This window comes from Cajanus cajan, chromosome 9, assembly GCF_000230855.2.
Source record: "Cajanus cajan strain Asha chromosome 9, NIPB_CcT2T_4, whole genome shotgun sequence".
Taxonomy (NCBI): domain Eukaryota; kingdom Viridiplantae; phylum Streptophyta; class Magnoliopsida; order Fabales; family Fabaceae; genus Cajanus; species Cajanus cajan.
The window spans coordinates 51580851-51599206 of NC_138525.1; the positions used below are offsets into that span (position 1 = coordinate 51580851).

An 18356-nucleotide genomic window follows, 5' to 3' on the forward strand; every position below is an offset into this window, starting at 1 on the left:
GGAAGATTTAGTAATTACTTGTTTCTAAAGATTCTTCAATAATTAACAAGCAATAATTTTCATACATATAAATTTTAAGATGAACAGAATGAATAATTGAGATACTTGCAATACAAATCATGGTTCAACTTGCATAATGTTCCAGAGTTACAATATCAAAGTGATATAACTACGTGATTAAAAGAAATAACTAAGAGAACTATGCTAATTCTACTCCTAAAAAGCAAAAGGAAAGTGGCCGAGAGTTAGTCATACCCAAAAACGATTCCTCGCACGAAAGCCATATGTGCAGGCAGAGAGTGCTTCAGAGTATAGTCTTAGTATGAGTTTTCCGAACTTTGTGAAGGTGCGTAGCTTCTGTATTTATAGAGCCAATCAAGAACGGTTAATTTCATGCATGTACGCCACTAGGGGATAACCGCTATCCACTATGCTTGTTACGTGACTCTAAATTGTAACTTCCCATAACCGTTCGCCTCACGCTTCAACTTTACTCGATTCGACCCTTAATAACCACTTTAGTGTGCCTTAACTGTTAAGATCCCTTCAATAACAACTCTACAATTTCGAGTTACTATTACATTCCCGAGTTGCTATCGAGACCGCGTTCTAGCTTAGCCCCTTAATGAACAACAGATAAATTTTCGAGCACTCCTTTGTTCAATTTAATTAATTCTATTCGAACACATTCACATGTGAACAAATAAGGCTCTCAATTTAATCTTGGTAGGTGTTTGACCTTTATCTTTTGTTTCGAGTAGTTTTCACACCCTTTTTCGAGTCACATGATTTTCGAGTAAGCCTAACAACAGTACAATCAATTTCCTGAAAAATAAATATTAACGGTAAATATCATCTACACACAAGTATCACAATAATATAAAAATCTTCGGGATGAGAAAGATGTGGGGGTTGGCGCTGTTGGCTAGCGCGTAGGTCTCATAGCTTCTGACTGATCCTGAGGTCGAGAGTTTGAGCCTCTCTCGCCCAACTCCCTATTACCTCTTTTCCTTATTTTTACATGCACTTTCTTAATTTTTTTTTGCCTACACCTATTTTAGTAGATAATTTTAATTCTTTTAGTTTTATATTATTCTTTTTTCTTTCTTCTTTCAGTTTTCTCACTGATTTCACTATCCACATAGTACTCTAGAATAGTAAAAATGTGTTGGAAGAAAAAATGTGTGTCTAGTTTGATAGAAATTATCGAAGAAGCTACACATACATACAATATTGTCGCCTACCAGTTCTATGATTTGAGTGCATGTGAAAAAGTAAAAAAGGTGAGAAAATAAGAGAGTAATATAAAAATCGAGAGAACTAAAATGACCTACTAAAATAGGTGAGGAATTAGAGGAAGACAAGAAGGTGCATGTGAAAACTGGAAAAAAGAAAGAAGGAGATGTGTGAAAAGAAAAAATAGTAAATTGAAAGTTAGAAATGTAAAATTAAAAATTAAAAAAAAAATTATGAATATTTTAGGATTTTTTTTAAAAATAAATAAATAAAGGAGGTGTACTTATAAATCAACAGAAGTGTATATATCATTAGCCTTTCATTTTTTCAAGGACTAAGAAAATAACCAAACTGGGCTTTAACAATTAAACAACTTAGCCCAAAACGTTTTTCATTTTTTCAAGGATCTAAGAAAATAACCAAACTGGGCTTTAACAAACAAACACTTAAACATCCTCAGCCCAAAACTTTTTTCATTTTTACAAGGACAAAGAAAGGCAGATGATAAACACACCTCCACTCTCGTATAAACACACCCCCTCTTTAAAAAAAATATATATATAATGTCTAAATTACCCTTTAAAAAAATGAAATTCTTAAATTTACACCTCCCCTCCCCCCACCCCACACTCCACACCCCTCTTCTTCCCAAAGCCCCACCATAACCAGCAGGCTCTTTCGGCAAATCGTGATTAAAATGCAAATGCGAATGCAAATTCAATTGCGATTCCTTCTTCCTCTTCTTCTCAACCTCTCTCTGCAGAACCATCCTTATGAGCTCCAATTGCTTCCTCCTACTGGCCAACGCCTCCGCCGATTTTCGCTTCCTCATGGCCCCAATCTCAACTGCAATGGCGTCGTTTTTCCTCTTCCTCTGAAGCTTGAGCGACTCCGGAACCTTCTCCTTGTGCTACCGATGCCGACCTTGCAGGTAGTGAATCTCGCACAGCTTTAGGTTTCCCATCACTCAACGCCGGCACGACCATTGTTGCCCGTCCGTCCGGCTGCACCGCAGATGCTCCGGCAACGCTTCTTTTTCCTCCGCCGGCGTCGATTTTTTGGGAATAAGAGTGGTGTGGAGTGTGGGGTGCGGGGAAGGGGGTGCGGGGAAGGGAGGTGTAAATTTAGGAATTTAATTTTTTTTAAAAGGGTAATTTAGATATTTTATATTTTTTTTAAAAAAAAAAAAGGTGTGTTTATACGAGAGTGGAGGTGTGTTTATCATCTGCCACAAAGAAAATAACCAAACTGGGCTTTAAAAATTAAACAACCTGAGCTCAAAACATTTTTCATTTTTCAAGGATCTAAGAAAATAACAAAAATGGGCTTTAACAATCAAACACCCTCAGCCCAAAACATTTTTCAGTTTTTCAAAGATAACAAAATAACCAAACTGGGCTTTAACAATTAAACACCCTCAGCCCAAAACGTTTTTCACTTTTTCAAGGATCTAAGAAACCCTAAATCCTAAACCCTAAACCCTAAATCCTAAACACTAAACCCTAAATTCGAGCATTTTTTTCCTTTTCTTTTTCTTATTCTAAACCTTAGAGCAACTTCAATAAAAAAAAATTAGTGCAACCATTATAAATAACAAGAGATTACCTTATTAATAATTGACACCATGCAACTAAAAAGCAACATTTCACTTCACATCCATGAGATCATGAGGAACCCACAAAGACCTGATTAGAGCAGATTACAAACTGATGGCATTACTTGGTAAATACTCAATTATGTTTTACATTATAGTGTTGATACAATATTGGCTAGGAACTCTTATAATAATTGAATCTATTTAAATACAAACTTAGAAGTGTTTTTAAAAACTTGTCTACTGAAAATATCTCTATTTTCAATAGTTAAACTCTCAAAAGTATTTCTAACTTGAATTCAAACAGTCTTTTTGCAGAACTGTAAAGTCTCTTTGCAGAATTTTAGCTTATGAGTTAGATCAGTGGTACCATAAGAAAACAGAGAGGCATTCAAAAATTGATTTTTTTAATCAAATGTCAGAAGACATAAACCCTGCACAAGATTAGTAAAAATGATATAATTGAAGCCGATTGAGTGCTGTCAAATCTTTCCTTTGAATGACAAAATCAATCTGTTTTGCAACTAGAGAAAAGAATGAAAAATGTTAAGGTTCTCACTATATCCTCACTAAATTTCTAGCCGGATTCCACTCTTGGTTCTAGAGAAAAATTTTGCAAAGCCATTTCGACTCCTCTCAAAACTGCCATAATTTGGCAAGGCCGTGGATGAAGTTGATGAAGTCAACAAAAGCGGCGAGGTTTCCTTATTTTTGTTGAAGAATGGTGGACAAGAGCTAGCCAACCTTGAAGAAGTGGAATCTCTTTTTGGTGAATATGTGCCATTTGAATGCAACTTCCACATGTCCCCACCAGCTTGACCAACGAGTGATGGACTTGTAGGAATGCTAGTAGTGCCAATAAGGAAATCTTCTAGTGTGGCCAGTGATGGAATAACACTAAGGCCAAGAATTTCAAGAGGTGATGTATTGAAGGAGGCAAAAGGAATGGATTAGTGTTGAAAAAAAAAACCATAGGAGGAGTGAGCCCATTTTTGGGCCTTAGCTCCTAAGATTTTCTTAGCATAACATTTATTCCTATTTTGTCCTTGTATTTGATTTCCTATTTTACCCTTGTATTTTGGGGTATTTTAGTCTTAGAATTTATTTTACTTGTATTTCCAATTTTACCCTTGTATTTTAGGGTATCTTAGTCATAGGATTTATTTTCTTTTGTATTTCCCATTTTACCCTTGTATTATGGGGTGCTTTAGATCATAGGATTTTATTTTTGGGCTAAGGTATTTGATTAGGGTGGGAACAAAAGCCTAGACATATTTTTGTGGCTATTGGCCCTATTTTTGGTGTTAGATAGGCTTAGGCCCAAGTGGAGGGCAAAGGTTGCATGGTCTTATCATGCACCTAGATGTAGCCTAACTAAACTCAAAGATTCCATCCTTGGCTACCAAGTTGCATCTAGGGTTAATTTGGGTTTCATTTGGTGTGCATTTGGCACCCTAAATGCAACCCTAGATGCCTTCCACTCCTATAAATACCCTAGGCACCACACCTTATAAATACTTTGGATATTGAATATAAAGAGAGCCTTTTGTGCCTTTATATCTTTCCTTAGTCACCCTTGGCTAATTCGGCCACCTCCCTCTCATCTCCACCTTGAGAGAAACAACCCTAGAAGTGGCCTTCATCATCATGAAGTGAGCCAACCCTAGAGTACCCTTCTCAAGCATTTCCTCAAACACCTTCTACCCAACCTCCATTTTCGTCTATTCCATCATCATCCACCCTAAAACTAGAGCTGTCAAAACGGGCCAACCCGGCTCATGTGGGCCGGCCCACCTTGACCCACTTTAAAAACGAGCCAACCCAACCCGGCCCACTTGTAATTTTTTCAAAAAAAATTTGGCCCGGCCCGGCCCACCACGGGTTGGTGGGTTATACGGGCCAGCCCACCAGCCCACCAAAAATTAAAAAAAAATTATTAACAAAATTCAAAATTTTAAATTAATTATAAATTAACATAATAGTCATAAAATTAACATCATTAATAGTTATAAGTCATAATTCATCATACAAAATTAAATACAAATCATGATAAAAATTTAAAATAAAAATTTTCAATATATCATCATACAAAATAAACTACAAATCATATTCAAATTTTTATTAAAAAAAAATAGTGGGTTGGTGGGCAACCCGGCCCACCACGGGTTTAGCCCGGGTGGGCCGGGTCAAAGTGGGCCGGGTTGAAATATACCCACCTACTATAAAACTTCAATTTTTTTTGGCCCGCCCCGGCCCGTTTTCAAGGTGGGCCGGGTTGGCTCACGGGTCCCGGCCCACTTTGACAGCTCTACCTAAAACCTTGTGCCACCTTTGAAGAACTTGAACCTTGGAGAAGGCGTCCTATTCTTTGTTGATCATCTCAAGTTCATGCAAGCTAGGATGCCATCAGCCAGGGATTTCAAACGATTCCCCAAAGATGCTATTGTTTTCTGGCACTCAGCAAATTTTCCAACAATCAGTGCTAGGTCCTCCTAGCATAGAAAAGATAACATGCATTACATGAGTTAGGAATAAAGTATATAACCAGTTCCTTACTATTTTGCACATGGATCAATAAAAAAAATTCAAGGGTTAAACATTTTTTCCTTTGCCATAAATATGTAAAAGTTCGTTTTTAATCTCTCATTTTTAAAATATCAACTTTTGATCCTCCTTTTTTAAAATGTGTCAAAGTTTACCTATATCACGTAACTAACTTCATTAAGCCAATTTAATGATAATGTGTAATCAACAGCAGACACATCATCACACATTGTTTATTGACCTACATAGATGTTTATGAGTACACAAAAGATGTTTAACCCAACATTTAATGTACATGTCAATGCTGACTAACCTGCTTAATCTTCTTTTCTCCATATGAGCTAGTTGTTGACTTGAGTAATTCTTCCTCCAATTCTCTACACTTCATTGCAATTTCTTCTAAAGTAGCCCTCTCCTTGTGAACCACTTCTTCTAACAAGTCAACCTTTGCATATTTGCTTTCTAGCTTCTCCTCTAGGTCCTTACAATTCTTTGAAATTTCGTCTGAGACAACCCTCTCCTTACCAACTTCTACTTCTAATAACTCAACCTTTCCAGATTTTCTCTCTAACTCTTCCTCTAGATTCTTACACTTTTTTGCAATTTCATCTGACACAGCCTTCTCTTTATCAACCTCAGATTCTAATAAACCAACCTTTGCAGACTTTCTTTCTAGCTCTTCCTCCATGTCCTTACACTTTTTTGCAATTTTATCTGACACATCCTTCTCCTTAGCCACATCTGCTTCTAACAAGTCAATCTTTGGGGATTTGCTTTCTTGCTCTTTCTCCAGGTTCTTACACTTAATTGCAATTTCATTCGACTCATCCTTCTTCTTATCAAGCTCTGCTTCTAGTATGTCAACCTTCGCAGATTTTCTTTCTAACTCTTCCTCCTGCTCCCTATACTTCATTGCAATTTCACTTGACATAACCCTCTCCTTATCAACCTTAGCTTCTAAATACTCAACTTTCACAGATAATGTTTGAGCCTCAGTTACTATGTCCATTAAGTGATTTTCTACCCTTTGCTTTGATTCGTAGGCAAATTCTAACTCTCTTTGAAACTCCTCCAATTTCTCTTTTGCCTCCCTCAACTGAAGTTGTGAATCCTCAATACACTCTTCACTTTTCATCAAAGCTATCTCTAGTTCAGCTTTATCATCTTCCACCTTCTCTAACTTTTCTTTTAGCTCATTCATTTGCTGATTCATGATCTCAAACTCTACTCTGAGAGAGTCTTCTTTGTTTATGCATTGATTGGAAACAACTGACTCCTGGACAAAGCTTTCATTCTTAGTTTCAGGCAATGCTACAAGTCGTTCCATTTCAAGAAAATCATCCATGAGATCAATTTTAAAAAAATTGCATGGAGTTTATCTGCATTTCTCATTCTTGAACTGATCAAGCTCGACAATTAGAGCAGATGCCCATGAGTCAGAACAAATTGGCTTGCACTTGTTTGGCTCTGAGCCTTTCATCTTGTGTGCATCAATCTCCACTGCAGTAAGCCGCTCCCCGTTGTCAGAGTGACTATCTGTTAGAGATTCAGCACTAAATGAGGACTGAGCAATGGTCTTGTGATCTAAGGAAGCTCTGGAAGCCATGCTTCTCAGTCGCCAACACTCGGCCTCAAGCTTAGCTACTTTCTTGATGCTTTCTAAATGCTACTTGCTAGTTGTCTTAGCCGTTTGAGTGTTTAGATCCCTCTCTATTGTCTTGATTTCCAGCTGTTCTGATTTAACTATGATCTCATGCCTAAGAGCCTTGATTTATATAATTTTTAAATATGATTTATATATTCAAACATAATATTTATTTGTATATAATTTATTATAAATTTTAGTTACATATATAATAAATATTTTTGCATGCACATTGTACAAGATAAAATTCGTGTGTATATATATATATATATAAAGGTTTCAATATTTTCATATTTTTTTGTGTGCTAGATTAGTCATAATAGCCTAATTCACAAATATTAGGGATTAATGTAGTTAACTACTTTATTTAAACTTCTAATTTATTCAACAAATGTAATATTCAGTTGATTGTTTTCTGTCCTACTCTTGTTGCTTATTTTAGGATCTTAATGTTTATTTTGGGATTGTCCAATCGTAATATGAACCTATAAATTTCATTTTTGTTGAGAAACACTTTTAGGCTAAAGAGCTCTTAAATAGTTTAGTGTTAAATAATAATGCATTTTATATACGCAATACTAGCTAAGGTTGATTCAAAAAATGGTCATAAAATAGTATTTCCCAAGATTGGAAAATTATTCATTTGCCAAGAGTGGGTCATACCATAGTTGATGCAGCGATAATGATAACAAACATGCTAGTATGTGATTTAGATGATGCTTAGTGTTCAATAAGAATAGTTCACATATCCCTTTTGCTTTAAGTTATAATGGATTTATAAATACACAGTTGTCTCCACTGATAAAAGAGATATTTTGAGTGATAATCAATAGCAAAATCATGAAGGCTTAAATATATATTGGATAATATTTTACCAATGTGAAGACATATGTGAATTTTAACATATAATAAGTGATATCAAAGCTAATGATTTTGACTAGTGACTAATTTAGGCAAGTATAATGAAATTAGCATGTGGGTTTAGGCATATGATCCCTTATATCGAAAGTCTTCCTCATAGCAGGTTCATGTATGGAGGGAAGTTTTTCTAGTAACATAGAGAATTAAGAGACATGTCCCGCTATCATGAGTTAATAATGGAGCGGTGACACAAATACTTAAAGTAGAACTGAGTTTTATGAATCAACATTACATATACTCGTGATCTATTTTTAGTTATAAAGAGGGTTAAACAAAGATCATTTTTTTGAGGGAAGAATTATTATGATACAACCAAAGTCCCCACATCAGTAGAACAAGAAGATGGATATAAGTTTATAAATATACAATTGTCTCTATTTATAATTTTTTTTAAATAATGATAAAAAAAATAAAATAATAAAAATTTAAGTTTAAAATAAATAATATCTGCATAAACTTTGTGTGCACAAACATATCTCAATGTGTAGCGTTGTTGTATGAAATAGAAAGAGTGAAAGATGGCTATGTACGCAGCTACAACTTTCTTGCTTGTAAACTGAAAAGATCCATAAATCAAATGTCGGGTGTGACCCACCATAGGATGACCTTTTATTATTCACAGAAATCATCTTTGCCATCAAATATGACCATGCCCATCTATGGTACCATGTTCATTAAAATTATTTATATTGTGTCCCAGTTGGGAGTCTACAAATCTCTACATTTTTTTTTGATCGAAGTGTTTTTTTATTTTTATTTTTTTTATTGAGGTTAGAAGACACCGATAGGTCCAATACAGTTTCAACACAACTGTGATGCTGTGAACAAGAATGAATATCTATAAAAGAAATTTTGATGTTAAAGTCATCAAGTACTATTTTACTTGATTGATAGTAAAATATACAATAAATACAATGACATTAATATTTATACAAATTTGAAATGGACTGAATTTCTTGGCACGATGTCTATTTTAATCAAGTAGTAATGAAATAATTTTGCTCCGAGTTAGTTTGCATTTTCTATTCACATGTGTATATATATAGTAGGAATTTTGTAGCCGATGAGTAGTAATATTGACTTGAATCGATGCTTGCCAAGTTGGATTGATCCATTACTTTGAGTTAAAGTGATATTTTGTGGGGATTGAATTTTGAGTCAAAGATCATAAATAATTTATTTGTTTATAATAACATAAAATATTTATAGTCATTCTTATATAGAAGATTGGGAATTGTGAATATGTTATTATAACTATTTTGATGTGTATGAAAATCTAACATTATTTAAGAAAAAAATTAACAATAATTTATAAATAATCTCATTCTTTAACCCTAATAAACATCTTTATCAAGAACAAAACTATAACATATTAACAATCGTCAAAATAAATAATATTTTGGATGCATTAAAATATATTTAATAATAAATCAAACTTTTAAAAGTTATTAGGATCTTGTATAGTGTCTTTCTTGAACAGCCTCATGCATGCTTCTATACACTTTCCTAAATCTCCCTAATATGAAATTTGATGCCATTATTCTTTTTAGATTTGAGGTTGGGTTGGGCACATGGTAGCTAATATATATCTTTAGACACGATCGTCTACTTGAAGCAACTGCATCTACATTTATATTCTTAAAGTGTTTCTATGGTCACTTATTTGGATTGGCGTGAAGGTAACACTTATGCATTCAATTCACAACTTTGGATTCTAAGAAAACAAATACTATAAACCACACTGAATTGCCCTCAAAGCAATTAAAAAGATAACACACATACATATCCTCTTTTTTTTTAAGCTACTATAAAGTTTTTTACATTAGTAACCAATCATAACTTTTAAATTATTTTATTTATTATTATTTCATTAAAAAAGTAACTGACATGACATTATTAAAAGATATGATTGATTGTCAGTGTAAAAAAACTTTATACTGATAATGTATAAGTGATTAACTCATTTTTTCCCCCTCAAAATAGAGAATATATAGGTCCATAAACTACTACATACAAGTAATGATGAGTCATGACCATGGTTCGTTCTATGCTCTTTGGGCTTTATATATGTTTAATTTGAGTTTCATATGGGCTTTAGTTACAATTTTGGTTTGGGTACATCGTACATCCCTACGTGTATGTGAGCTTGGTTTGGAATTCGACTTGAGGATGTGTGAAAGTATGGTGTTGAAGAATGTGTATCCAAAAGCTATGAAAATTAGATTATTTTAATAATTAGTTATTATCAAAATTAAAAATTTTAATTAGATAAATTTTATATTTAAATAATTTTAAGCTTGTTTAATTTCATTATGATATAATAAAGAAAATAATTTTATATAGTAAATCAGCTAAAAAAAAATTGTTGATAATCATAAGTTTTGAATTTCCAACTTTATAAAAATAATTATTATTTTAAAAAACTGTTTAAAAATTTCAGCTAGTTCCTCCAAAAAAGAAAAACTAGCACTTTTTACAAATTATATATATTAAAAGACATAATTAATTGTCAGTGTAAAAAAATTTTACACTAGTAGTGTATAAGTAATTAACTCTAATTAATTTGTGTCTATACATTTTTTTACACTCTGAATTGGTGCCACGTGTGTACACTACAGAGGTTGTAAAGTCGAAGCCAAAGCCAAAAGTTGAAGATGGCTTTTTTGTGACCTCTGGAGGGTTTGGTTTCGAGACCTTTTATTTTAAACAATTACAAATATTTATACTTTTAATATAATTTTTTTTTCTTTTAATAAAATCAGTTGTAAATTACCATAGTTAGCTTAGTGATCGGAGAAAAGGGTTACAGTAAAAGACTGAAAATTTAAGTCTCATCTTTATTGCAGTCCGTTTTTATAATTTTTTTTTGTAAATTTAAAAAAATCTCAATCCTAAAATATTAAAAAACTAATAAATTATTTGATACAAAAGTCATTATAAATCGATAAAAAAAAAACTCAAATACAATAAAGATTTTAATAAATATATACCATCAATTTAAAAAAATTTACACTATTAATTAATTAAGAATTCTTAAAAAAAAACTAATTAAGAATTAACTTTAGTATAAATAATAATTTAGTATATGTATTTTAAAGATTAAATAACTAATATTTAGTTCCTGCATTTCATAGACTTAAAATGTTTATTATATATAGTTAAAATTAACAATAAAGTATATATAAATAAATCATGTATAATTAGATATTTTTAAACATATAAATTATATTTTTATATATAATAAATAATTTATATTACAACATAAAATTATTTTTAATTATTTATATTTTATCTTTAAATTATTAAAATTTGATTTATAAATAAATATGATAAATAAAAAATAAATTAAATAAAAATTTAAATTCTTTAAAACACTTTGGTAAAAGAAATTCCTAAAAATATTCTTATACAAGATAGTTATTCATATTTGATATGTTATAAGAATTTCACTTAAGAAAGTGGAATGTGAATCTAATTTGTATGAAATTTTTGACAATCCCTATAAATACTCTTATTAAAGAATAATTTCTAAAAATACAATTACGTAAGATAAGTGCAATTTGCATTTAATATATAAGAATTGACTATTAACTAATTAAGAATTAGCTATAATACAACTAGTATTTTTATTATATTCATTTCATATGTTAAATATTTATTTTATATGACTAAAATTTATAATAAATTACAATTATTTTTTATAATAATTATAAGTAACAAATAATTATCTTTTTAACTATAAACAATATTCACTAATTTTTAAAGTTACTCCAGATTAAATTTCTTTTATATCATTCAATTATTATTAATTTTATTTCCTATATTTTTATTTATAATTGACATTAAATATAACAGTTACTTAAAATAAAGAATATATTTAGAATAAAACTTAAAATTATGATATAATTAATTAAAATTAATAATATTAATTATTTTTTTTATCTTGATGATTTATCTTTATGTTACTTATAATTAGAAAAGGAAATAATATACCTATACTTACCTATACTATTGATACTATTAATAAAGAAAATATCTTTTCTTGATATATACAAAATTTAAACTAATTTATCCTTATAATTATTTTTAAATTAGTTTTTATTTATTTATTATCTTATTTTTAATTGATTGTGATATTTAGCGGTTTCTACTTTCTAAACCTTTCACACTTTCAGCATTATTAATATTTTAATCTATATAATACGTAATAATTAAAATTGATAATAAATTACATAAATAAATATTATGTTTAAGTATATAAATTATATTTAAAATTTATATAAATAAATATTTTAAAATGTATAAATTATATATTAAATTTTTGATAAATAATTTATATTATAGTAGAAAAATATTATTATTTATTGATAATTTATTTTAGAATAATTTTCATGTCTTTTTAAAAGACATTATGTTTGGTAGTTAGCGTTGCTTTTTTTTTCCTGTAAAAAAATTAATCTAAATTTTTTAAAAAATGATCAAAATGATTTTTTATAAAATAAAAATTTAAAATAATATAAAAAAAGATAAATTACAATGTATAACTTTAACTTCTTTCTCTTTTTCTTTTTAATATATACACACACATTTCTTAACGAATTCATTATTCATATATGGTTAGAAGATCTAAAAATAAACATAAAGTTCTTCAGCCCAAAACAATTTTCATTTTTTCAAGGATCTACGAATATAACAAAACAGGGCTTTAACAATTAAAAGCCCTCAGCTCAAAACATTTTTCATTTTTTCAAGGATCTAAGAAAATAACCTAACTAGGCTTTAACAATCAAACACCCTCAGCCCAAAACATTTTTCATTTTTACAAGAATCTAAGAAAATAACCAAACTGAGCTTTAACAATCAAACACCCTCAACCCAAAACGTTTTTCAATTTTTCAAGGATCTAAGAAACCCTAAATATTTTTTCCTTTTCTTTTTCTTATTCTAAACCTTAGAGCAACTTCAATCAAAAATTTCAATGCAACCATTATAAATAACAATAGATTACCTTATTAATAATTGACACCATGCAACTAAAATGTAACATTTCACTTCACATCCATGAGATCATCAAGAACCCTCAGAGACCTAATTAGAGCAAATTACAAACTGATGGCGTTACTTGGTAAATATTCAATTATGTTTTACATTATAGTGCTGATACAGTGTTGGCTTGGAACTCTTATAATAATTGAATCTGTTTAAATACAAACTTAGAAGTGTTTTTAAAAACTTGTCTACTGAAAATATCTCTATCTTCAATAGTTAAACTCTCAAAAGTATTTCTAACTTGAATTCAAAAAGTCTTTTTGCATAACTGTAGAGTCTCTTTGCAGAATTGTAGCTTATAAGTTAGATCAGTGATACCATAAGAAAACAGAGAGACATTCAAAAATTGATTTTTTTTAATCAAATGTCAGAAGACATAAACCCTGCACAAGATTAGTAAAAATGATACAATTGAAGCCGATTGAGTGCTGTCAAATCTTTCCTTTGAATGACAAAATCAATCTATTTTGCAACTAGAGAAAAGAATGACAAATGTTAAGGTTCTCACTATATTCTCACTAAATTTCTAGCCGGATTCCACTCTTGGTTCTAGAGAAAAATTTTGCAAAGCCATTTCGACTCCTCTCAGAACTGCCATGATTTGGCAAGGCCGTGGATGAAGTTGATGAAGTCAACGAAAGCTGCGAGGTTTCCTCATTTTTGTTGAAGAATGGTGGACAAGAGCTACCATCAGCCAACCTTGAAGTAGTGGAATCTCTTTTTGGTGAATATGTGCCATTTGAATGCAACTTCCACATGTCCCCACTAGCCTGACCAACGAGTGATGGACTTGCAGGAATGCTAGCAGTGTCAATAAGGAAATCTTCCAGCGTGGCCAGGGATTTCAACTGATTCCCCAAAGATGCTATTGTTTTCTGGCACTCAACAAGTTTTCTAGCAGCTAGTGCTAGGTCCTCCTGGCATAGAAAAGATCACATGCATTACATGAGTTGGGAATAAAGTATATAACCAGTTCCTTACTATTTTGCACATGGATCAATAAAAAAAACACTCAAGGGTTAAACATTTTTTCCTAACCCAAAAATACGTAAAAGTTTGTTTTTAATCTCTCATTTTTAAAATATCAACTTTTGATCCTCCTTTTTTAAAATGTGTCAAAGTTTACCTATGTCACGTAACTAACTTCATTAAACCAATTTAATGATAATGTGTAATCAACAACAGACACATCATCACACATTGTTTATTGACCTACATAGATGTTTATGAATACAAAAAAGATGTTTAACCCAACATTTAATGTACATGTCAATGCTGACTAACCTGCTTAATCTTCTTTTCTCCATATGAGCTAGCTGTTGACTTGAGTAATTCTTCCTCCAATTCTCTACACTTCATTGCAATTTCTTCTGAAGTAGCCCTCTCCTTATGAACCTCTTCTTCTAACAAGTCAACCTTTGCAGATTTGCTTTCTAGCTTCTCCTCTAGGTCCTTACAATTCTTTGAAATTTCGTCCGAGACAGCCTTCTCCTTACCAACTTCTGCTTCTAATAACTCAACCTTTACAGATTTGCTCTCTAACTCTTCCTCCAGATTCTTACACTTTTTTGCAATTTCATCTAACACAGCCTTCTCTTTATCAACCTCAGATTCTAATAAACCAACCTTTATAGATTTGCTTTCTAGCTCTTCCTCCATGTCCTTACACTTTTTTGCAATTTTATCTGACACATCCTTCTCCTTAGCCACATCTGCTTCTAACAAGTCAATCTTTGTGGATTTTCTTTCTAACTCTTTCTCCAGGTTCTTACACTTAATTGCAATTTCATTCGACTCATCCTTCTTCTTATCAAGCTCTGCTTCTAGTATGTCAACCTTCACAGATTTTCTTTCTAACTCTTCCTCCTGCTCCCTATACTTCATTGCAATTTCACTTGACACAGCCCTCTCTTTATCAACCTCAGCTTCTAAATACTTAACTTTCACAGATAATGTTTGAGCCTCAGTTACTATGTCCATTAAGTGATTTTCTACCCTTTGCTTTGATTCGTAGGCAAATTCTAACTCTCTTTGAAACTCCTCCAATTTCTCTTTTGCCTCCCTCAACTGAAGTTGTGACTCCTCAATACACTCTTCACTTTTCATCAAAGCTATCTCTAGTTCAGCTTTATCAGCTTCCACCTTCTCTAACTTTTCTTTTAGCTCATCCATTTGCTGATTCATGATCTCAAACTCTGCTCTGAGAGAGTCTTCTTTGTTTATGCATTGATTGGAAACAACTGACTCCTGAACAAAGCTTTCATTCTTAGTTTCAGGCAATGCAACAAGTCGTTCCATTTCAAGAAAATCATCCATGAGATCAATTTTAACAGAACTGGATGGGGTTTTTCTGCATTTCTCATTCTTGAACTGATCAAGCTCGGCAATTAGAGCAGATGCCCACGAGTCAGAACAACTTGGCTCGCACTTGTTTAGCTCTGAGCCTCTCATCTTGTGTGCATCAATCTCCACTGCAGTAAGCCGCTCCCCGTTGTCTGAGTGACTATCTGTTAGAGATTCAGCACTAAATGAGGACTGAGCAATGGTCTTGTGATCTAAGGAAGCTCTGGAAGCCATGCTTCTCAGTCTCCGACACTCGGCCTCAAGCTTAGCTACTTTCTTGATGCTTTCTAAATGTTGCTTGCTAGTTGTCTCAGCAGTTTGAGTGCTTAGATCCCTCTCTATTGTCCTGATTTCCAGCTCTTCTGATTTAACTATGATCTCATACCTAAGAGCCATGTTTTCTTTCTCTAAACATTCAACCTTTTCACACAGATCAAATTCAATACAAGACCTGGCTTCTGAAGCATCTAACTTGTTCTGGAGCTCAGTGAGTTTATTCTCAAGTTTAATTTTTGTTGATACCAATTCCTGTGTCTTTTTTGCAATAGCATCATAAATATTCTCTTCCTGCTCTTCTCTTGTCTGTCTTAGCTGCCTAACACATTCCTTCAATGCTCCATCTAGATGAGTGACACGATCTTCAAGAACTGAATTCTTGAGAATGACAGTGTCAAGTTGCTTCCTTAAAACTGCCACTTCATTTTTAGCCTTTTCCCAACCTAAGTTAATGAAAATGGTCAAATTAATGGACAATCTAAAATTGTAGAAAGAGAAAAAAAAGGAAAATAAATATACCAAGCTAGAATGAATTTTTTTCATAGGCACATGTCACACAACATCAATGCATATCGAAGAAAGGATGGAATCATAATCAAGAAATAAGGTATAATCAGCAGTTTTCCCTGAAAAATTACAAGAACCAATAGAGGAATGTACCTGCAATAGCTTCTTCAGCAACTTTGGCATGCTGCTGAACCAAGACTTCTTTGACATTGACATTCACTAGTGCAGCAGATATCTTCTCTGACATGTTCTTCAACCCATCATTCAGATCACCTTCTTTTACATCTTTTATATTTTCATTGTCTCCATTTTCGTCTTTCTCTGATGAGACATCACTTGCAATGCCTGTAGAAGGTACATATTTAAAGGTGACTTCTTCAGGCAAATGTTCATTAATTAATGAACTATGGTTAACATCCTCAGCATAGGCCGTAGCTTTTGATGTGACATCAGGTGACTGATTGCTTCTACTAGGAGATTCCTTCAATGGCTCCTATTTTCAAGTTTCAAAGACACAAAAATACTAGACTTGTCATAAAAGAAAGGATAAAAAATGATGGTAAACTTCATTCTGATTGTGAAATATAACAAGGTCATTACATGTTGAGACACCAGGATCATGAGTTAATTTCCAGGAGAAGGCATAAAAGTCATTCATCCCAGTTTTGTGAATATAAGCACAGTTCTTATATGTATTGTTTTTCTATCTCAAATTATAACACCAAAACGCAGAAATCAGAGGAGAATGAAAAGCACAACCAGTGAAGACAATCTTAGCTGGCCAGTAGGTGAACAACTAACTTTATCCACTAACAAGTAAGGAATCTTATGTTTCACCACACAAAAATAGTCAAATTATAATTCAAATCTTTCTAACTACTGCTTGTGAGATACAAAAGAGAATCCAAATATTTTAAGATGAAACAAAATACTAGAAAAATCTTAGAATACGTACCCCATTTTGTTACTACGGATTGTTTATCATACCTGTTCATCTGAGTACCTCTCAGAATGAGAGGAAACAGATCCTGAACTTTCAGTTTCACCAGAGCTCTTCTCAGAAGACTTCCTCTTCCATAACCATCTCTTCTTATCCATCATTGGACCTAACAATCTAACATTAGCTTCAAACCTGTTGGGCGTTCATCTGCAGACAACAAACAGTATCCAAACTTTCAGAACCTCACACAAAAACCACCCCAAAATCCACTTGCAAAATGCCCAGTATTATGATGAAGAAAAAACGTGAAAAAGCTATAGCCAAGTCTTCAACTTGTTACACAACAGATGCTCCAACCTACATGCCATAGCATTCAGAAAGCAGAAACCCAGAAAAACACATTTCCCCTTTAACAACCTCAGTCATTCAAAAAAATTTTAAAAAAAATAAAGTAAAAAAAAATAAAATTGCTTGACATCCTCCTCCAGCCCTGCTCATAAATACAAACCTCATAAAATTAAAAGAAGAAATCTTTTAGCTCTATCATCACGAGCCAAATCCCACATAGTTCTTGGACCATCATTGAAACCCTTCTTTTCCTTCAGACTATTGAAAATTTAAAATCCAACAACTACACAACATTCTGCAACACATTTACTGACCCATGGTAATAAAACAGTAGCTAGCTCCAGAAAAAGGGTTAAAAAACTGAAGCGAATTACCCAATTCCCCAAATGAAAAATCATAGAACATGAGCTACCCATTTCAGCCAATGAACTAAAAATGCCTCAAACATTCCCAAAACTCTGATGTACACTGAAAAAAACAACTTTTTTAATCAGAGGAGTCTTTAAGTAAGTAAAAAAAAAAAACAAGAAATATCAAATACCCATATTACACAATTTCCCATATGAAAAAATTCAATAAACATGAGCTACCCATTTCAACCAATGAACTAAAAATGCCTCAAACATTCCCAAAATTCTAATGTAAACTGAAAACCCAAAAAAGAAAATTAATCAGAGAAGTCTTCATGTAAGAAAAAAAAAAAAAGGATCAAATACCTTTGACCAGAAAGGCCAACCTAACTGCAGAACTAGCTGGAAACAATAAATGGAGGCAAAAGAATGGCTGAGAGTACAAAATGGAGATTAAAGAGTATGGAAGCAAAGGAACAAAGGCATTAAATGACAACAATAAAAATAAAATAAAAAACGGTAGGCAAAAACTCTGTAGAATTTCGGTAACAGTCTCTTTGTAACAGATAATGAATAATGAATGGAGGGGCTTCTTCTATTTCT

General features: G+C 32.2%; 2 protein-coding genes across 5 annotated transcripts; both read right to left on the reverse strand.

Annotated features, from left to right (window-relative positions):
- Positions 1–741: 741 nt before the first annotated feature.
- LOC145949269 (uncharacterized) lies at positions 742–6725 on the reverse strand. Its single transcript, XM_083064386.1, has 3 exons — positions 5688–6725; positions 1874–2146; positions 742–825 (listed from the first exon to the last, which is right to left on the reverse strand). The coding sequence occupies exons 1-3, from the start codon at positions 6717–6719 to the stop codon at positions 742–744; spliced, it is 1389 nt and encodes a 462-aa protein (XP_082920512.1). The 5' UTR covers positions 6720–6725.
- A 6584-nt stretch (positions 6726–13309) lies between these two features.
- On the reverse strand, positions 13310–18356 carry LOC109816065 (filament-like protein (DUF869)). Of its 4 annotated transcripts, none has more exons than XM_083063293.1 (5): positions 18120–18356; positions 17103–17262; positions 16269–16608; positions 14274–16051; positions 13310–13906 (listed from the first exon to the last, which is right to left on the reverse strand). In XM_083063293.1, exons 2-5 carry the CDS (start codon positions 17214–17216, stop codon positions 13508–13510), a joined length of 2631 nt encoding a protein of 876 aa, XP_082919419.1. In that variant the 5' UTR covers positions 17217–17262; positions 18120–18356; the 3' UTR covers positions 13310–13507. The 4 variants fall into 4 exon arrangements, with proteins under 4 accessions (XP_082919419.1, XP_082919422.1, XP_082919420.1 ...); XM_083063296.1 differs by lacking the exon at positions 18120–18356 and adding an exon at positions 17564–18071 and having other exon boundaries at positions 16269–16460; XM_083063294.1 differs by lacking the exon at positions 18120–18356 and adding an exon at positions 17564–18071.